The sequence below is a fragment of the Lissotriton helveticus genome, chromosome 3_2 (genome assembly GCF_964261635.1).
Source record: "Lissotriton helveticus chromosome 3_2, aLisHel1.1, whole genome shotgun sequence".
Taxonomy (NCBI): Eukaryota; Metazoa; Chordata; class Amphibia; order Caudata; family Salamandridae; genus Lissotriton; species Lissotriton helveticus.
Window position 1 is genome coordinate 493,867,824 of NC_136062.1, and position 21,784 is coordinate 493,889,607.

A 21,784-nucleotide genomic window follows, 5' to 3' on the forward strand; every position below is an offset into this window, starting at 1 on the left:
AGTAAGCCACCAATGACCCTTCCAGATTCAGCCTCACTAACAAGGTCCCGACAGAATGTGAAGGGGCATATAGGACAGTTGTGAAGGGTTAGAGCTTCCATCGTGTGCAAACATTCTTTCATAATAGAGGGGCACATATCAAGCAGTTGTTGTCTCTCATAACGTATATGGGATTGACCAGAAAGCACAGGGGTCGTGGCCCCAGGCCCCTGCCGGCCGCGGACGGGCGCAGACGGGCTTGACTTAGGCGACACTTCGGCGCGCCTTCGTCGCGCCCGCTGCACGCGTCCGCTGCGCGCCCGCTGTCCCAAACACATTTATGAAGAGAGGCGTGTCAGCTAGAGTGCTGACCTACCCCCAGAGAACCCGGAAGTGCAGGGCTCCTCCACGCCCTCCGCTACAAACGCCCAGAGTGGACGCGGCGGACCGGGGCGGGATTTAACAAGGGTGAGTGACCCCCGAGCAAGGAATCAGCCCAGGGTTTAAAGTGCATACAGTGTTAAAACAATTCACACGCATACAATTAAAACAGCAGAGCACGCCAAATTTAAAATACACTCGCTTCAGCGCCTGTAGCGTTACTCCAGCGCCAAGCAGATTGAGTCAGCCTCTGCCACCGGCTTTCTCTTCTCTGATCTCTGGTTATGTGCTTCTTTCACTCACTGGCATCCCCAGCTCCATCACACCCGTATGACTGTTTGCATCTTGCTCTGGGGATTAACTCTCACTGGAACCTCCGCTCACTTTCACTGACTTGTGATCCGAATGCTGCTCAGTAGTAATGTTACCGTTTCCCAACAGGTACAAGGATAACCCGTTCTCACTGGGGGATGGATTCGGGTCTCGTTGGGACAATGAAAGCTCCTCATGGGGGGCCGTGGACAAAGGGGAGGAGAAGGATACAGAAGTCACCATCTCCAGTATTCAGCCAGTAAGAGACCGGTAAGTAGTTGGGGGAGTTATCAAAGTATGACACTGGAATAGCCAATTGGGAGTGTCTGGTGAGCATGTGGGATTTGTTTTTTTCTTTCTTTTTTTTCTTCAAATTCTCCCCAGTGTTTGTTGAATACGTGGAGATTGCATGAGGTCTTTTGCATGCTTCCTCTAAAACTTTGCACCTCAAATAGTAGTCAGTGAATTTGCTATAATCCCACCAGTTACGCTTCAAAAGACTGCTGAAGTTGTAAGTTTGTGGTGTTATCGAGCGACACTAAGAATATCCTTCCTTGTGCTGAAGGAAGAGGGGTAAGCAAGACCACGTTGGTTGTCCTGAGCTCTGGCTGGTCTTGTTGAGTTCTACATCCGGATTCATGAGGCTTTCTCAGCCCACTCAGGAACAAGGCAGCCTCAAACTCTTGTTTTGCTAAACAAAAGCTGAGGAATCCTCTTGTTTCATGTATTGTCTCCATGTCCGTCCACTGCACCAGTGAACAGAATCCACGTCGTTGGCTCTGGCAGTCTCCTGCTGATCATTCCACTTGTGATTGTGAACACTGACATAAATATGTACCTTGAGATTGTTTTACTCGCCGCTGATGTATGTGGGGGCTTACCGCAACTCCTTGCATCGTCAGATCTGACTTTCAGCGCACTCGCTCGGTGGTGAGTACGAGTGAAGCTGAAATTTGACTGTGAGATTGCAAAATGAGGTTCAAAACGAAACCCCTTAGATTGATGCAGTCCTGTCCGTGTTTGTGCCAAAGACACCATTTTGAATTTCAGCTATTGTGTACTTGTTAACAGCTCGAAGAGGTACAGTGCGCCCCAAATACCTATTTTTCCCTTGGGAATTTGCACATTGTATGGAATAAAATGAGGTGTGCCATGATGCCAGTAATGGCCCTACTCTGGAGTATTGTTGTGACATTTGCTGGGGCATGAGCTGGGAGGGGACTAAAATGGATTCTATCTCCCTTTCTGACAATGTGTATGAAGCGCGGTTCTGGCCTCTTCTTTTTCTAACTCCTGGATAAATCCCAGTAGCTCCCCTTTCTGGTACATTTTATTCCATTGAGGCGTGCACAGTGAACATGCAGACCCCATTAGAAGCTGTGTATGAAGAGCGTTGGCAGGAAACGTGAAGCCTCCAGTGCTGTTCTATCCCAACTCTCCTCCTGTAGTGAAAGGTTACTCCGGCCTCCTCTCTCCCTCGCATTCGCTCATTGGTTCAGATTGTGAAAGTGAACTCTTCTTTTACCCCTCTCATCCCACCTTGAACAGTTACCCTGATGCTTTCCTACTCTACCCTGTAGTGAAAAGTTTGTCTACCTGCACTTATATCAGGCTTCGGCTCTTCTGGCCCTGCAGTGCCCCTGCAGTGAGTTCATCCCCGTTGACCTCTTATAGACATTGGTCCCTCAAGCCCTCATTTTCAAGGTTTCCTCTCCCACATAACCCCACTTCTACAGTGCCCTCTCTCCCTATCAGTGCGATAACCTCTGACCCCTGCGCCATCCCTTGTTGGCCCCTCTTCTTTCCCACAGTGACATGCTTTCCCTGCCTCCTCCCTTTGCCACACTGTGGGTGGTACACCCGGCCCGGTCATTGGGTGATTGCAAGGACCAGAAAGGAGAGTATGTGTAGCATGTGTTGTCGGCACCAAGTATAGGACGAGATACCGCCCGAGGTGTTAGCTGAGCGTCCTGGTGTGCCGCATGTAATTAAAAAAAAAAAAAAAGGCAAAAAGAAGAAAGCACGCCTGGCATTTTTCCTTCTGTAAGTTTAGGTGCAGAAAGGAGAGAGGCGCTGCTTAGGTTCTCAGGGCGACAATTGTAGTAATGTGGCGTAGTGCTTAGACAACTCTCTGAAGTGCCGCAAGCTCCCACTCCTCAACAGGTGGCTTGACTATTATTAATTTTGTAACATTCCCTGAGAAATATTACATATTCATAAAATTACACTGAAACGTATCATTTTAATTAAAAAGGAATTGAATTAAAAAAATGTATGAACTTGATAGCAAATGTTCCATGATTTTTGATAGAACTACTTAACACTGAAGAATGAGGCTGGATATTATACTTTACAATAGTCGGTCCAAAATTTGAATTTATAAAGAATCTTTTAACTTCGCGACTGAGGTTGTATTATAAGTAAAATTGCATGTCTTCCATTCTTACAAATGAACAATTAAAGTGAAATCTTTTGATGTATACATAGTGAAAAGCATTTTGTGTGTATTAATTTTGTTAAACTATATCTTAATCATTAGCAAATTAATTAGAGACCTAATTTCTTCTATAGGTATCTCTTAAGAACTTGAACAGAAAACTCTTTTGTGACGAAATAATTCACCACAGTGTTTGAAGTTTAATTCATTATTTGGTTATGTTCAAAATGGATCTTGGGGCTTTAAAATGAAAATAGAAAAATTGACCTATTGGAGCAAATCCAGAAAGGTATGGCTGTCAGTCCCATTTCCACCCTCAGTATTTCTATGCAGAAGACCAAGGCATCCTTTCCACCTTTGTAAGTCTACTTTTTAAAAACTTCTAGTCAAAATAAGGTTGTGCTTCAATAGCGCACTCCGCGTCGGTAGACCTCCCAATAATTTTGCCAATTCTACACAGGGGTGAAGAATTTATATTGTCTGACACCCCAGACATGTTGGCTTCTTTGGAGGCCAAGAATCTATAATCCCTATTTTGTCCTATAGGCAAGTAGTCCTTCATTATTTACCCCTGGGTCTGAGCTCTTTGCTCCTTAATTTCCTCTGATGCAGCTGATTTCAGGAGCCGACAGATAACCGCATGGAAACTCACCTTATTTACAGAGGCTAATCAGGTAGTCCTCTGACAATCTGCAGTAAGGAATCTGTTTAAAACAGCAGATAACTCTTCTAAAGTATTTACTGCAGTTCTAGGTAAATTAAGATCATGCTCACACCGTAGCTGTAGTTTGACAACACAGATTTAATTTTAATTTAGTTGCCAATGTAGCATTTCACACCCCTCATGCGATATGAAGGGCTGTAAAAATAATCCACATTCCACTGCTGGAGTCCTCCTCAGTTAGATACATCTTCTGCCTCATGGTATCCCCGAGCCAAGCAGCAGATGGGTGGCCTGCTAAAGGTAAACTTTTCTAGCTGTAGGTGGGCAGACTACAGTATGTGCACATCTTCAGAGTGGGTGTGTAGATAGTATCTGTGTGTGTGTGTTTGCATAGTGTATGTCTGTAGAGAATGTGTCTGTCTGCATGCCTTCAGTGTCTGCAGGTTTTGTGCCCTTCAGCAGTGTCTCTGCAGTGTGCACTTGTTTGCAAGTGTGTGACTGCAGAGATTCTATTTGTGATGGTAGAGCACTGAAACCGCCATGCTTAACATTGTAGATGACATTCACCACTCCCTCGACAATGGCGAATCTAGCCTATTGATCCTCCTTGATCTCTCCGCAGCGTTCGATACCGTTAACCATTCTGTTCTACTCAAAGTCCTTAGAGAACGATTCGTCCTTAATGGTATGACTCATAATTGGTTTGTCTCATACCTGCAACACCGTGCTCAACAAATTAAAATCCAAAACTGCTTATCGAACCCCTCCCCCTTTTCTCTAGGAGTTCCGCAAGGATCCATACTCTCTCCCTCTCTCTTTAACCTCTTTATGGAACCCCTCACCCTCATTCTCAAACAAGCCGGGATCAACTACCATCTATGCGCTGACGATACTCAACTCTACCATAAGATAAAAACCCATGCTGACATCCGCCACCTCAACAACACCCTCATCAAAATTCAAGCCTGGTTCCACTCGAACCACCTCAAACTTAACCCTAAAAAAACTGAAATTATTCTTTTCTCCCCAAAAAACAATCAGCTCCCCATTCAAAATTGGATCACAGACCTTAATGCCCTCAACTGCCCCTTGTCCCCTCAGTTAAATCCTTGGGCATCTCCCTTGACAACCGCCTATCTCTCAACGTACGCATCAAAAACTCTGCCAAAGGAACCCTCTTTACCCTTCGTAACCTTAAGAGAATTAAGCCCTTCATCCCAATTGATGATTTTAAACTAGCAGTTCAATCTCTTGTTCTATCACGCATTGATTACTGCAATGCCATCCTCACCGGAATTCCCAAAACACACCTGGCACCTCTAAAATCAGTGCTCAACCTCGCGGCCAGGCTAATCACAGACTGCAAACGATTTGACCACATCTCTCCCGCCCTCAAATCCCTCAAATGGCTCCCCATTGAAGGCAGATCCACTTATAAAACCGCCTGCATTACGCACAAAATCCTCCACCAAAACACACCAACATACCTTGCTATCAAATTGACCAAAGCAGGCTGCACGCGATCCCTGAGAAGCTCTAACACCTTCCTACTTATCCCCCCCTTCAGAAAAAGAATTCCACTCAGTCACGCTCCTTTTCAGGCAATGCCCCTCTTATTTGGAATGCCCTCCCACCAGACCTCCGTTGTAACCCGTCCTACCCCAGCTTCAAAAAAGAACTCAAACTTCTCCTTAATAAATACGGGGGCTTTTAATTACCTCCCGAGTGGCCTCGCCTTCCTCAGCATCCCCCCACCCAGCTGCTCCGCCTACGGCTAGTGAACCCCCTCCTGCCCCCCCTCCTTCCCTTCCCCTTCAATCTTATCTCCTTCCCTCCCCTCCTTGCCTCTCCTTTACCTCCTGTCTCATACTACACCTTATGACCTTCAGTTTTTCTTTCACATTTTTTGTCCCTCTTGCTCCTAGGTATATTTTATTGAACCTTCCCTCCAAAATGCGACCTCTATATTGTATATCTTATTGTGTTTAGCAATTGTTTTTTACTTTTTCATCTAGTGTAACCTTTATCCTATCTGGACTGCTTAATTTTGAATCAACTTTCTGAACTTATACACACTGTACCTGTATTTAAACACCTTTCTGTTACAATTGTAAAGCGCTCTGATACCTCTGGGTCCAGCCAGCGCTATATAAAACCTCTAAAATAAATAAATAAATAAATAAAATAGTGTGTTTGTTTGGGTGTCTGTGTTTATACTGTGTGTGTCTGGTGCATTTAACTATCTGTTTAGGATGTATGTGCTATTGCAGTGTGTTTGCTCTGTCCCTTCGGAGTATGTGTCCGGTGTTATTCACTGGAGGCAAGGTTAATGGACAGCAAATGCTGAACTATATTTTAGGCTGAGGAGCAGGTATAAAGCGATAATGCCAAATAATACTAATTCTGCCAGTAAAAGAAAACGTTGCACAGTTGCTTTGAAATGGAATCAAAATCTGTTACTGTTTCTGTGCCGGTAACGAACATCGAATTGGAGAGAAGGTGGGATAGGTGGTTTCTCTACAGAACAGGGGAGAGGGGTTGGCCTAGCGGCTAAGGCGCTCGACCTCGGACCTGGGGATCTGGGTTCGAGTCTCGGTAACGACGCCAAAAACCCCCTGTGGTTCTGGGAAAATCACTTAATCTCCCCGTGCCTAAAAATGAAAGTGTCCTCATGTAACGTAACTGGTGCTATGTAAAGCGCTCTGATAACTGATTCGGTTCGGTTCTAGTTCGCGCTATATAAAACTCCCAAAAAAAAAAACCTCCAATTTCATTAACAAGGAGATTTTAAAAATTCTACACACCTGCTACTTAATAATAAAATCCTGCTAAAAAATGGAAATCCCTAACCAAAAAGTAAGGATGCCTAGGACAACACCAGGTGGCCCGCAACCCTCGGTAAACCTCCCACACCAGGCTCGCAACCTCAGCATCATACTCTACTCCTCCCTCACCATGCACCGACAGATCAAAGCCCTATCCTCCACTTGCTTCAAAACCCTCGGCATCCTTCGCTAGAACCCCCCCCCCCCCCCCCCCCCCCTCGAGTCCAAAAGCATTGTTAATCTGGCAAACCGTGTGAGAATCTGATCTTTTTGTTTGCTTGTTACTTTTCACCAGTGAAGAAAGATTTTCGTTTGTAATCAATAGTTTATTTTTTATGATTTATTTAATCTTGTTCTTGTTTGACCTCTGAACGTATTTGTATCCTGGGGTGTAAATTCAGGATGTTCGTCTCAAAACTCATCTCAAAATCAGTGCTTTATTTGTGGCTGAAATGAATTATTAACTTTTTGTTTGTTAGAAACAGATCTTCTCGACAAATAGATCTACAGTAGTATCCTTATTTGAATTTATTTTGAATCTGCTGTCAAGGCGTACAAAATGTATATTAATATACTATAGAATGTGCCAGAACTGTTCATTATTAACTTAACAGTTTTCACATTGAAGATAATGTGAACCAGCTTTAAATAGTCCTGCTCGAACTTGCTGTAGTGAAATCTATATTTTTCTGAGGAAGATAGTCTCATTGCGCTCCTAAATAGAAGCGTATTTCATGAATAATTCATGACTCTTGTATAGCTTCTTTTTGAATATGTGAGATCATCGTTACTTAGTTTATGATGTTAATCGATTAAAGAAGACTCTGCAATGCTAAAGCTGGTAAATGAGGACTTTAAATTCATATGTGTATGTAGTAAGTTGACTTGAAGGTGGTGATGATTTTAATAGGAAAGATTAGAAGCCTTCGTTAGTGACATTAGAGTCAGATGGCCCGATAAGAGGACTGGTATACCACGCTCTCCTCTTCGCTTCAGCTCCAGCATTGGGGTTTATGAGCTCAAAGCAAGGACTGGCGATGCAGCTGTTGAGAGAACGCAAAATGTAAAACTAAACATGATAAACTGTAGTACAAAACGTTGTATCTCTGGTGTGAGTAGTCCCTGAATAACTTTCTTCTGTACTGAATTGGTCTTTATTCGTCGCTTCCCCTTGTGATTCATTTCTCCTGGCCATTTAAGCCACTTGTCCTCCTGCAGTGGTTTCATACATTTTCCTCTGTATATTTCCAGACCCACCAGCCGACGGAAGTTGGAGAGCAGTGCTTCTGTGGTAGAGTCCAATGAAGCTCGTCAGAAGTTTGCAAGTGCCAAAGCCATTTCTTCAGACATGTTCTTTGGACGGGAGTCTGATGCGGAGGTGAGTAGAGAAGTCGAAGCACAGATGATTTTTCGTCATCTGCACATCCCCATCTTCTGATAGATACTTCTAATCACAGATTATTAACCTTCTAATGCTCCTGAAGCACCAGATTGGATCAGAAAATTGTCCACATGCTTGTAGGTGTGCTGTGCAGCTCTGTGATGACTTTACACCTCTTTGGGATTGACTGAACAGACACATAAAAGCTTCACCCCTGCATGCTGACATCCGTGTTTTTCTTTTTGAGCCATCATTTGTGGATCTGGAGCTCTGCACCTATATTTGACAGTTTTCTGATCACTTCTTAAAGATTTCAAAAAGGTGTGTTGGGGAACGAACAATGTGCCTACACACACACACATAGATTTCAAGCTATGCCACAAATGGACCCACACGTGATGTCCTTGGTGACCATGTCAGGGTCATGCCTCTTGCGTTGTGCAATATGTGCCCTCATGCACTCTGACAGGATCCAAGTCTGTGAGGTAAAGCTGTATATTGTATCCCTGTCCTCATTGTAAGTCCTGTTCCATCGAAGTTGCAAGCACAGCCCTGGTTTTGAGACCTTACTTGCAACCTCTCAAGTTCACACTCAGTCTTGTGGTACAACCAAGCCCAAGCATAACAAAGAAAAGTAACATTGGACCCCATCCCACCACTCTGAAGAGAAGGCCCAAGGTCTTCCGTGTCGGTCCCACCCTATTGTTGTTTCAGGCCACGAAAACCATTCCTAAACTGGTACCAGCGCTCCCAGAATTTCCTTGGCTGTCTACGATGCTGGCAGCAGAGGTAGGCCTTCGAGGAGGCCCAGCTGCAGATATTCAGTGTGCTTCTGGCTCCTTCTATTGTGCAGTCTGGCCCCTAGGACTGGCAGGGTCCCACAATTGTGTTATCACCAGCGTGTCTGCCCAGTTTGTCCCCTTGGGACCCACTACTGGTGTAGGAAGCTGGCTCTGTATATGATATTGCCACTAGGTGGTAATACCGTGCAGAGAGTCCAGGGGTTCCCCAAAAGTGTACAGGGCTCCAGGTAAAACCCAAGTGGTAGTGTGGGCGAGCAGCCTTAGGCCTAACACAGAGGAGTGTAAGACATTTATTGCACACACCTGACCAATAATGGAAACACGACTCAAGGAGAGCCACACCAATTTTAGTAAAATATACTTTGTATTTTATTTAAAGACCAAGGTCTTCGTAATAAGGTATGGATGTTTTTTAATAAAAAATGCTTTTCACTTTCAAAAATCGACATTTGAAACTTTTCAAAACTGTCCAATGTTATCCTATGGGGGAAACAATATTGCAGGTTAAACAGGTAAGTATTACCCTCACAATCCTAGTGTTCGGAGCCAAAAGTCAGCTAGGGCCAGGGGTCCTGTAAATGCTAAAACTACACCACCAGAGGCTCTGGAGCGGCCTCTTGCAAAGGTCAAAATCTGTGTTGTAAACTTTCCAATGGTGCCAGGGAGTGCCTGGAGCCACACTGCTTGCAGGTAAGTAGATTGGTTGCAGGGGGCAATCTTGGTGGGTTAGGTTAAGCATTGGGGCGGGGGGGGGGGGGTTTACAAAGCAGCACTAAACATACACCACCAGCGCCACCGGGCCGGCCGGGTGCAATTTCAACGTCAGGTGCCCAATGCTTTTCAGTAGGGATTCTTCTTTCAGCATAGAGAGGCTACAGGCGTGGCACCGGAGGTTGCAGGAGGAAAACCAACAACAGCAAAGATATGTTGGGTTGTGGGGGCACAATTGGTTCAGATTACTACGGCCCAGGTGCATGGCTGCCTCTCAAAATCTTCTTACTGGAGCCACTTGTGATCGGGGAGAGCCTTTGGATTCACCCTGCAGGCGCCGTCGTGGAGGGCAGGAGAGGTAAACCAACGCTTGACACAAGGTCCGGATCGCTGGGGTGACTTCACTGCACAGGTGAGTAACTCAGACTCGGGCTGTGGGCATTGGGTGCATAGTTGGCATGAAATGTGGATTTGCCTGGATCCGGAGTCCTTGGAGTAGGTTTCCACTGGAGATTCCTTTTCGAAGGCAGCAGTCCTCCCAGGGGTTCCAGAGTTCGCTGGCAGCAAGACCGGTTGCAGAAGCTGAAGACAGGCCGGTAGGGCTTGGGGTCAAGGCAGTTGTAGTCTTCAGTGTTCTCTTTAGGGTTGCCTTCTTTCTTAGTTCATCGCAGATCTAGATTATAGGTCTGGGGTACCACCTAAATTTAGGAGGAGTTTTAGGGGAGTAGCTGGTAGGGCCAATGGGCACCTTAGTTGGGGTGGCTATGCCCTCTATTATGCCACTATCCTGGGGGAAGGTGGGGGGGGTGTCATAGACCCAGGCCTGATTGGAGGGGGTGGCATAGACTCCGGACTGATTGGAGGGATTTCCCTATCTTTAAGATAGCGGTGACTGAAAGTTGTGCTTCACCTCTCCTCCCCCACCTTAGGGGTGTGGTTGGCAGAGGTGTGCACACCTCCTATTATTTAGAATTTTTCCCGCCTAAAGTGGGGGTGTGAACCTGGGGCTGGCATCTGCTGCTAGCTGCAGAGGCTGGGGATCGCATTACAGAGGCGGCAGGCCTTTGATGCTTCCCACTTCGAGCACTGGCCCATCCCAGTGGTGGAGGTCTGACTCTTCTGCCCAGAATGTGCTTTGTTTCTGGTCCCAAAGAGCAGGGGCTCTCTACCCAGGGCTCCAGAAACATGCCTGGTGGTGGCGGGCTTCCTACAGCCGGTCAAGATCACACCAGGGTGGGTAGGTTTTCAGGGTGCACCTGAGGTGCCCGCTGAGTACATGGTACAATAAATCCCACACTGGCATCAGTGACGATTTATTGTGAGGAGTAGTTTGGTGACAAAAACTCCTGTGTTCAGTAAAGCTATCATTGTGCTGTGGAACTCAAGTTGTCGAGTTCGCAGCCCATATACTTTGTATGGCTTCCCTGGCACTTACAATATTAGGAAAATGGACCCCAGTATTGTAGTGACATATCTCTTGATGCAGATATGCCCTTACCTGTGGTATAGTGCAGCCTTCCTTGGGGCTGTGAGGCCTCCCACAGGGGTGAATTCCTACAGGCCGTACTGGTTGGCATGGCAACCAGACAGGGTGCCATGTCGAATTTGTCGTTTTCTCCCTCACAGAAACATGCAAGCTACAATGCAGTGGCTCGGACCCAGTGAGGGGACCCTTTTCAGCTCCCATGCCCTAAGTACCCATGGTACCATTTACTAGGGACTTGCAGGAGGTGGCAGTACCAATTGGGGGTTTGTTTTCAGGGATTGGCAGGAACCCTGTGCACTACATTTGAAACCACATCAAAACCAGGCAAAAAGTGGGAGATAACCATGCAAAAGAGGCTCTTTCTCACAACTGGGCTCCTAACTCTGGTAGACTTTTTTTCTCTGGCCCGAGATGCATGCCTGTCCCTGATACAGACTCCACCGACACATCCTGACAGAACAGAAGATCCAGCAACTGACTTGGCCCCAAGCCCACGGCCTGCCTACTCACCTTTGCAGATTGCACCAAAAGTCGACCGTCCTACAGCTGCTGAGTCCCCAACGCCTGGAGACCTGCCAGCACTTCACCTGGAAATCAAGACCTCCTGAGAAGGAGCAGACCTGCTTCCTTGAATCCTGCAGGCAACCAAAGACCCCTGTAAGGACTCTGGGGCCACAGAAACCAGACTCGGAAAGACACCATTGCGCCAGTTGCTCCAAGCCTGAAGTTGAAGTGGGCCAACGGTGTCATCATGCTCCCTCAGACCTCCCGAGACAGAATCCTGTGTGGTGACACCTCTTGTGGACTCCCCGACGTCGCCTGCAGCCTCTGCACGCAGGCCCCTTCTACTGCTCCCGGTAATAAAACTCAATGGCTAAGGACACCTCTGTACCCGTTGCCCCTGGGCCGGGGAGAAGAGGACCAACTGTGTCCCTATGTCCCCAGGCCTCGTGATGCCTTAGCCCCCCTGTTGGTTCTGCCAGACCAGCCCCTCAGTCAAAGCCTGCAGCCTCTTTTTCCTGCAACTGTTCTGCATAGAATAACATTGGACACTTCTGCACCCGGCCGCCCTAGTGCCGCTGGTGGTGTTCTGTTGGTGCTACCTTGGACCTTGTCCACCACTCACTTTAACTCCTTTAGATATTCTTGAGGAGTTCTCCTATATGTTGTCAATGCGATGTCCATGTTTTAAAGTCACCCTCACTGTTGCAAAATCTTTGAAAAATAAATAACATACTTTATTTTGACTTGCATGTCCCTGTGCATATTACTTGTCGCTCCCTGAGATATTGATTATCCATTACGACTTTAGCGGAGACTACCTACCTTGGACCTTTTTTGGTCATTTCAGAACCATTGTTTTCTAAAATATGAATCCACCCCAGGTTCACGTATCGGGGTCCCTTTGTTTCTTTTACTTCATATTAACAGTCAAGTCTGGCGGGATGGGCATTTCATCTGCTCGTTCCTGCAGGACTTTCTGGTGTCCGTTCTCTCGACAGACCCGTTATCTGGAGAGGAACTGCTTTGGTATGTAGTCTAAGGTGAGAAATCTGCGGTTAGAAGTACCCATCAAAAGTAACTACCATAGCGCTCTTACTGCAGACACTCTAACCACAGATTCCTCAGTGAACTTGAGCAGTTAGTGTTGGCCTTCAGCCCCTATCCTAGGTCACTGCTGCGGCTTGTGCTGGATCCCTCCCTACGTGTTGTCCAGCATGGGCAAGTGCCACAAGTTTTCAAAAAGTATGCTGCCAGATTTCACAAGTAAGAAATAAGGTATGTGCTGAACTGTCAGGAAGTAACAGGAACATATCTTTAGTCTCACTCAGCAAGAGAACAAGCATTAGCAAAGCCAGCAAGGTATTACCTTTTGGACTTACTGGGCTTGCCAGTGCCTTATGGCACTGCTGTACATCATCAGGAAGGTTAAAATTATCTTGTAGTTTAGGCCCTCATCAGCCAGGCTAGCTTGAATCCAGTGGCGCAGTGATCAGGGGGCCCACGATTAAACCCAGATCTGGGACTGGGGGTGAATGTTTGATTTGCTTAGCATTCTGTCCATTTTTTCTTTCTACTTTTGTCACCTTAAGTGGGAAGTTTATCACCAGACCTGGGTCCTGTACTCGCTGCACCACTAGATTCAAGCTATCCTGACTGATGAGGGGTGGTACCACGAAACCGGTCCCAGGACTCTTGTTACCGGTCCAGGGAGGGCCTGGAAGTGCGGGCTGGACTGTTCCTATGAGGAGCAGCATCAAGACTGATTTGCATATGTCTGGGTACCACCTGGGGTGACTAGTGAACATAACGATGGATTAAACCCAGATCTGTGACTGGGGGTGAATGTCATTTGTTCAGCATTCCATCCATCATTTGTTGTCTTCGCTTGGGTGCCTTAAAGTGTCACAAGATATGCTGCAGCTCTCAGAGATCCTCTTAAGTACATACACCCTCGGTACCAGAGGTACAACTTCCTAGCGCCGTATAAAGGTGCTAAAGGCCTGGTCACTTGGGGATCAAGTGACCATTTGTCTTGTTTTGGGGGAAGAACACTGACACTGGGGACCTGATTAGCAAGAACCTGGTGCAGTTGCATCAAATGCTAGTCAAAAAGGGGGAGGGGACTACTGCAACAAAACCCAGCTTCCTACACCGTGTGATGTTTTTTGAAGTCAGTTTTTAAAGCGCATATTTAATTTAAAGCGTGCACGGTATATAGTGTTCCATAGACTTGCTAATGTTTTAAGCATGGAAGCTCTGCGTATAGCGTGCTCATTCAGCACAAGGAGCATATACAAAGAGTCTGCGTGATTGTCAAGGTCACAGGGGAACGACATAGGGCTGCTCAGAAAGACGAGTACTTCAACGGGATGGCACAGATTTTCTATGCCATGATCAGGATTTTTCTTCTAGCATCCTTGTGTTAAGTTACCATGATAGGATACCAATCTACCAATTGAGATCAAATCCTGCACGCATTGTTGCTTTTTAACTCCTATATTGTTTAATTCCAATATTGAGTTTGTGAGGGTTTGAACCCCTTCTAGTTTCCGTCTGACACCTGATCTGTTCTCTTTTGTAGTACGAAGCAAAGTCCCGCCTTCAGCAGCTGTCTGGCAGTAACTCAATCAGCTCTGCAGATCTGTTCGGAGAAGATGATGCGACCGATGGAGGTTTGTCAGTCTCCTTTCCCTCCAGCTGCAGAATTGTAATCATTAAGCAAACTGTTGGTGTCCTTTGAAAGGCTGAAGTGTGACTCCATTGAGGTTATTTCATCAAAAGTAACTCAAATTCTCTTGATGGTTCCTCATTCCATCCGGGTTTTGAGTCGAGTTCTGGTTATGGGCTCTCTTCTTGCTTGTAGTCTGACTTTTTCATCCCTTCCCCTGTGCTCAGTCCTTTATAAATATGAGCAGGGGTCTGCTCTTTACTTGTCTCTTCTTCGTCTGCCCTCTGAGTCCAGCTCTGCTGTCCAGTGAAGGCGTTCGCACTTCACGCTCTGTCGGGTTCTTTTCTACTTTGCGCTTAGGCCAGTTTGTCATCATTTTCACTACAAATACTGTTATGTAGCTGTGGCTGATGCTTAATGTTCTTATTTTGAATCCTATTTGTCTGCAGTTGGATCCCTTGGTAACACGCTGCCCTCTCCCGACATTGCTCAGTTCAAGGAAGGAGTGAAATCTGTAGCCGGAAAAATGGCTGTCCTTGCAAATGGAGTCATGAGTTCCCTCCAAGTGAGTTATGTTTTTCTTAGCATGGGATTGAGTGACAATGATTAAAGGGAATTTTATGTGAATGCATGTGAAAGATTGGCGATTTGTTCAATGATTTTATGAAGCAATAAACCTCCTCGACCCCCCAAATATTTTAAGTTGTTTAAGTTTCCATCAACCAATTCAAGCTCTTCTCTTATACAGATAGTAGATTACCCGCACTGCCACCAACACGGTTGTTATCACTTATCGAAAACGTATACAAAGGATAGAGGACTTTGACACAGACATTCCTAAGTCTTGTTGATTCACATGCCCTCACCCTATAAGCAGAACAGAAAAATGTGTAGTGATGCATAACATACCATTGAATCACTAGCGCCGGGAAACCCTTTGTTGGGTAGCTGTTGCGCTATACAAGTGAAAATAAATAAAAAAACATTTTTTTAAAATGCGTTGAGTTAGTCCTAACCTCACCTACCAGAAATCCCTCAGGACTTCTCTGAGGGCAGATACCAGGAAAGGTTTGTGTTTTATGCCAGTAGTAATAAGCATTGAGAATGCCAGTGGCTTTAGCTTATGATTAGCGCACACACTTTGAGGCACAACATTCAGGCATTCTTACGCCTGCAGCACATTCACATGCATCGAGAACTCCAGTCCTACAAACATGCATGTGTAGAATGACCAGTACACGCGCACACACACAAGGCCAGGTGGCGAATTTTGACATCAAAGAGCTGTAACTACCTCCTTTGAGTTGAACTGAGTGAAACAAATAGACATGACCTCATCTAGAGAGGCTTTCTCAATTGTGATATAAATCTGCTATTATCCAGAGGTATTGATGGTTCAGTAATGAAATATTCCAGTACTTTGTAGTGTGCCTGGCAAACCTTCTTTTCCATCTGGTGTAGTTTCAGTGAAGTCTGGCTCCTCCTACAGTTTTCTGCCTGCTACCTGCATTTTAAGAAGTAGATTTGATTATTTTTCCAAATAGTGTCATCCTGTTTCTTCCTTTTTTTGATCCTTATTTCACTCGTCAGTTTATTGTATCAAGTTACATTTTATTTCAAGTAAATGTTAAAGAGTATTCATTTAAGAGGCTTGCAGAGAGGTGGTACTATGGTCAAAAAGTATTGAGCTATAGCAGAAAATCTGGACCAATCACCTGAGGCAAGAGTAAGATAATTGTGTTAGGATGAAAGAGTTAACATGGCTGTAGGAAAGTGCCCTTTTTTGACATGGTCACGCCAACTTTTTGCCTGATAAATTAAGTGATTTTGACTGAAAATGTACGAGGTTCCTGCTAACAGGGTCCCCAGTGCCAGATCTCGTCCCCTAAACTGTACAGTTGCTCCCCCAATTGGAAAAACCTATAGCACCCTCTGTAAGTCCCTAGTAAATGGTACCCTGGTACCTAGGGCCTGAGGTACTAAAGAGGGTCCTTAAGGGCTGCAGCACGAATTGTGCCTCTCTCAGGGACCCCTCACCAAGCACATTCAAAGGTTCCATTGCATGCTGCGTGGCTTGGTGCAGACAAAAGTAAAAAAATGACATGTCACACAACTCTGTGTGCCATATCTCCTACCACTGCATGTAATATTTGTAAGTCACCCCTACAGCAGGCCTAACAGCCCTAAAGCAGGGTGCTGAATATTACATGTGCGGGCATACCTGCATGAGCAGATAGGTCCCTGTGCTGGTCAGTCCTATTAATGCCAGTACAAGTGACCAGGGAAGCCATTTTAAAACATGTGCTGGACACTGGTGAAAACGAGTTCCCCAGCTGTATGATTGCTTCACTGAAGATGGGTATGTTTGGTTTCAAATATCTTGTATTGATAAGCCCAAACTGATGCCAGTGTTGGTTTTATCAATGCATGCACCCAGAGGGCACCTTAGAGGTGCCCCCTGAAAACCTACCAGCCTCTGGTGTGCTTGCCGACTGGTTTCTGCCAGCCTGCCACTTGAGACGCTGTTCTGACCTCATAGGGTGAGAGCCTTTGTTCTCAGGAGACACAGAAAAAACGCCTGTCGAGGAAGAGGGTGTAACACCCCCTCCCGCATGTTGAGCTGCTGATTAGCCTCCTAGGGCCGGACGAGAGTCAAAGATGCTGCCACCTATGGAATGTGAATCTGCCTCTCCTCAAAAGAGAGGAAGCCCCTCCCCCCCCACCCTGTCCAGAGCCCCCTTGGTACCTGAACAGGCAAGAACATTAGCTAGTCAGGTAGTCGTGCTACCTTCATTCTAGTACCACCCCAAAGGTGGGCTACCGTGAGATGGACACGATTTTTCAGAAGTAGCCATCCTTCTGATGGCATACTTAGGAATTCTGGGACATGGTTGTGCCCACTTCCCTCAAGAAATGGTCATATAAGGGGAGTAGTGACCCCCAGGGTCAGTAGCCTATTGGCTACTACCCTACATTCCCCTAACGCCCCTAAATTCTGAACTTAGGGGAGCCCCTGGCACCAGAGAAGCAGATCCTGCTGATCTAAGAAGAGAGGCCACAAAGATTTGCAGAAGCAGAGAGGAGAGAAGAAAAAGCTGACCTGGTACGAACCCTGCCGGCCTATCTGCATTCCTCATTGAAAACTGCACCAAAGTATACTCGTCCTGCAACTATTGACTCCAGAAACATAGGAGGACTGCTGCCTTCGAAAAAGACTAGAGACCTCCCGTGAACAGCTGACCTGTTCTGAATTTCAAAAGAGAAGACACTGAGGCCTCCAGAACTGCACCCGTCGCCACTGGCCCGAGTTGGAGTGGGCCACCGGTGTCAACAAGGTACTCCAGAGCTAGAGTCCATCATGGTTTCACCCCTTCTCGGACTCCCCGACGTCCCCTGCAGCCTCTGCATGCAGGTCCCCTCAACCTCAACTGCTCCGGTAAGGAATAACCCGACAACTACGGGCAACCCTGCACCCATTGCCTGTGGGCCTTGAAAAAGTGGACCAAAAGTGCCCCTTCCCCACCCCTCTCCGTCCCCTAGCATTGTAAGGCCTGAGCCCACTCGCTGGCTCAGCCCAACTGGCACCCTGGCCAGAGCCTGCAGCTTCTTTCCATAGTGACCGATCTCCATTGAATCTCATTGGGCTCCCGACGCTGATTTGCAACCTGCACCCAGCCTCCCTCGCACTGTTGGGGCTGCCTTGGACCTTGCCCACCACTCACCTTCACTCCTGGATATTGGTCCTGTAAGTCTATGTGTTAGAGGCATGTGGGCTGCTGAATTCATATCTATAGCATATCGCCGCCTAGTGTTGGGTCCGGATGATTGCACATTGTTGTCCTGGAAGAGTCTTCGAAGTATCACGAGATAGGTGGCTCCTCCCCTGGACTACAGTGCGCATGGGCATCGACTCCATCCTCAGATTGTTTTTTCCCGCCATTGGGTTCGGATGTGATTTCGTTAACTCTGGTTCGGAATCGATCAAAACAAACTTTTTTCAGGCCAAAAGGCCTTCTTCGAACCGTCGGTATTGTTTGCGTTCGGTGCCCGACTTACTCCAACTCTTCGAGTCGGATATCCCGGGAGTCGTGTGACTTCGGGGATCGAGGCCCAGTCGACGCAGCAAGACTTTCGACGGCATGGAGCGGAGTCCGTTCAAGCACTGTCCCGTGTGTGGATCCAAGTACCCACACATCGACGTCCACCCGGTTTGCAACAAATGCCTGTCGCCGGACCACGACGAGGCCAACTGTATGGCCTGTTCCAGGTTTCGTTCGAAGAAAACCATCAAGCTTTGGCGCGCCCCGAGGCCCGGCGATCGGCTCCAGCACCAGTGGACATCTTCGTCAACGAAGAAGCGGACGAGCAGCAAGTTCAACTTCAATTTTCACCTCCATCGGTGGTCGTCGAGTCCGACTACGAAGCGGACGCAGAAGGCCAAGACGTGGAGGAAGTCGTCGACGAGGTAGGGGACGACGAAGAGGCCTACGGGGCCATGGAAGATTGCTCGGAGGAAGAGCTATACCCCGTTCGTACTTTTACTAAGGCTCAGGTCGAGGGATCGCCACATGGCCTTACCCGAGACCCTACACCTATATCCACGGCCCCGCCTTCCGGCCCGGCCACGGACACTTCAGCGGAGCCGCCATTGTCAAAATTGAAACCGAAACTGAAACCATCGGTGTCGACGAAGACAAAGATGGCCGAGACGCAATCGAAACCGAAGACGTCTGCTCCCCCATCGACGCCGTTGTCTTCGGAGGCCTCGAAGCCAAAGAAAGATGTCGGCCCCTCAACGGCGCCGAAAGTGGTCAAAGAGCCCAGCTCACGAAAGGCCGTCGACTCGGTGTCGAGCAAGGCAGTCGACCCGAAGCCCAGGAAGGCAGTCGAGGCCGCTCAGGACAAGGCCGTCGAGCCGAAAGCCAAGAGGCCTGTCGACACTAAGGCTACCAAGGGCGCGGAGCCGAAGTCTGGGACCCCGACGACAAAGGTCAAGGTTGCGGATCCGAAGCCGTCGGCATCAACGTCGGCGGCCGTGGTCAAAGATCGCAGCGCACCAGTGAAGGATGCTCATGCGCCTCGATCGGAGAAACAGAAGGCGTCGACGCTCGGGTCTTCCCCTGGAGGCGGACCGAGGCCATCGGTCGGGTCGACAAAACCATCCGCTTCCTTTACGAAGCAGGTCTCGGACTCCCTCAAACGACTTAAGAACAAGGCTTCTGCATCGGAACCGAAGACACCTTCCGCAACGAAGCAAGCTGTCCAAACGCCACAGGCTTCGACGCCGATCCTCTTCACGTTGCCACCTAAGGTGGCGCCGAAGGCCTTTGCTCCACGGTCGGTGCCCACGGACTTGGTGGTGTCGAAGACGACTCCCCCGGCTGGGGGTTTGAAGCGTCGACCACACTCTTTGTCAGAGCAGTCGGAGCAGTTTATCGATGCCGACACCGGGAAGCTGACGTTTTTGAAGAGGAAGATTACGGCGTCACAGCCCTTGGAGTCATTTAAGATTCCTCTAAAGGGCAAAAACCTGCAGAGGACACACCTGTCTTAGTTGAGCCGAGAGTTCCACAGACTATAAGGGGTGCAACACCCTCACCCACCTATTCTGATGGAGAAGATGGGGAGGAGCAGGATGAGGAGTACAATTTTCCTACCAACACGGAGCCTGATGAGCAACAGGACTCATGGGTGGAGGCAGGTGATCAAGGGGATCAGCAGGCAAACCTTGACCCTCAGGTGTTCAACATCAAGACGTCTCCCACTGAGGATTCAACAGCATTTCATGCTTTGATTGAGAGGGCAGCTAAGAACCATGATGTTGATATGCATGCTGACCCTGTGGAGGCTGACTTCCTTTTTGACACGTTCTCCACTGCTGAAAAAACTGTGAAAACTCTTCCCATGCTAAAGGGGGTCCTCAGGCATGCTGCGGACTTTTTTAAGGAGCCCACAAGGTCAAGGGTTGTTAACCCTCGGATTGAGAAGAAATACAGACCGGCACCTGGCGATCCAACATACATAAGGGGCCAGTTGCCGTTGGACTCTTTGGTGGTATCTAATACTCGCAAACGGGCGAACTCGCAAACCACGGGTGAAGCTCCTCCCCCAGACAAAGAGTCAAAAGTGCTGGAGGCATCAGGGAAAAGAGTAGCAGCTCAGGCAGCCAACATCTGGCGTATCTCAAACACGCAGGCACTATTGGCCAGATACGACAGGGCACACTATGACACCCTAGAGACCCTGTTGCAACACCTGCCAGAACAGTTCAAGGAGGGAGCTGAGATGCTTGTCCAAGAGGGAAAGCTCATTTCCAACGCTGCTATAAAGTGTGCACTAGACGTTGCTGATACAGCAGCAAGGGCAATCAACACTAGCGTGATGTTGAGGCGTCAGGCTTGGCTCCGAATTTCCGGGTTCAAGCCTGAGATACAGACTACCATCCTCAACCAGCCAGTGAACCCAGACAGGTTATTTGGTCCAGAGGTAGATACCACCCTGGAAAAGATTAAAAAAGATACTGAGACTGCCAAGTCCATGGGGGCTCTCCAGTCCCAGCAGTTTCGAGGGAACACTTTTCGTCGCTCAGGCAATCGAGGTGTTACCAGAGGCCAGATGTCACAGCAGACGCAGTTCAACAAAGGTGGGGCGCAGTCATCCTACCCCAAGCAGAGTAGAGGAGGATACCGGGGAAACCGCTCCAAGGGCAGAGGCAGAGGCAACAACAGTTCCCGTTCCTCTGCCACCAACAAACAGTGACTCCCTGTCACTGCCCCCCGACCATCCAACACCTGTCGGGGGGAGACTCCAGCGGTTCCTGTCAGTGTGGAAATCCATCACCACGGACAGGTGGGTCAGGCAACTTATCCAGTTCGGCTATTGTTTAGAGCTAACAGCCACTCCACCCACCATGCCCCCAAAACACCGTCCTATGTCACAAGAGCATTTGCACTTATTGCAGCAGGAGGTTCTTGCCATGCTGCAAAAAGGCGCAATAGAGCTCGTGCCAGTGGAAGAAGAAGGCACAGGAGTATATTCCCTGTACTTCTTAATCCCGAAAAAGGACGGGTCACTCAGACCGATTCTGGACCTACGGCCCCTGAACCAGTACATTCTCTCAGAACACTTCCACATGCTAACACTGCAGCAGGTTCTTCCATTGCTCAATCAGGGAGACTTCCTCGCAACCTTAGACCTCAAGGATGCTTACTTTCACATCCCACTCCACCCCTCCCACAGAAAATACCTCAGGTTCACCATCCAAAACAGGCATTACCAATTCAAGGTCCTTCCTTTCGGGGTGACCACAGCCCCCAGGGTGTTCACGAAATGTCTGGCGACAGTGGCGGCGCACCTCAGGAGACAGAACGTCCATGTCTACCCTTACCTGGACGACTGGCTTGTTCAAGCAAAGTCAGCCCAGCAGTGCGCGGCCGACATGTCCCACACCATTCACCTTCTTCACAGTCTGGGGTTTTCACTAAACTATCCGAAGTCGCACCTCCAGCCCGCCCATGTGCGGCAGTATTTGGGCGCGACGATAGACACTTTGGCGGCTACGGCTCAGCCAAACCCAGTGAGGATAGGCAACATCCAGTCGCTAATCCTAAGGTTCAGACAACAACACTCACTT

The 21,784-nt window shown here is 47.9% G+C and overlaps 1 protein-coding gene across 2 annotated transcripts in view; it reads left to right on the forward strand.

Moving 5' to 3' along the window:
* ARFGAP2 (ARF GTPase activating protein 2) overlaps positions 1–21,784 on the forward strand; it is a 138,264-nt gene that overhangs the window by 104,089 nt on the left and 12,391 nt on the right. For both annotated transcript variants that reach the window (XM_078684472.1, XM_078684471.1), the window contains 4 exons: positions 802–942; positions 7,850–7,976; positions 14,065–14,155; positions 14,601–14,716. In XM_078684472.1, the coding sequence (XP_078540598.1) occupies positions 802–942; positions 7,850–7,976; positions 14,065–14,155; positions 14,601–14,716 (475 nt within the window). The remainder of the gene's footprint in view (positions 1–801; positions 943–7,849; positions 7,977–14,064; positions 14,156–14,600; positions 14,717–21,784) is intronic.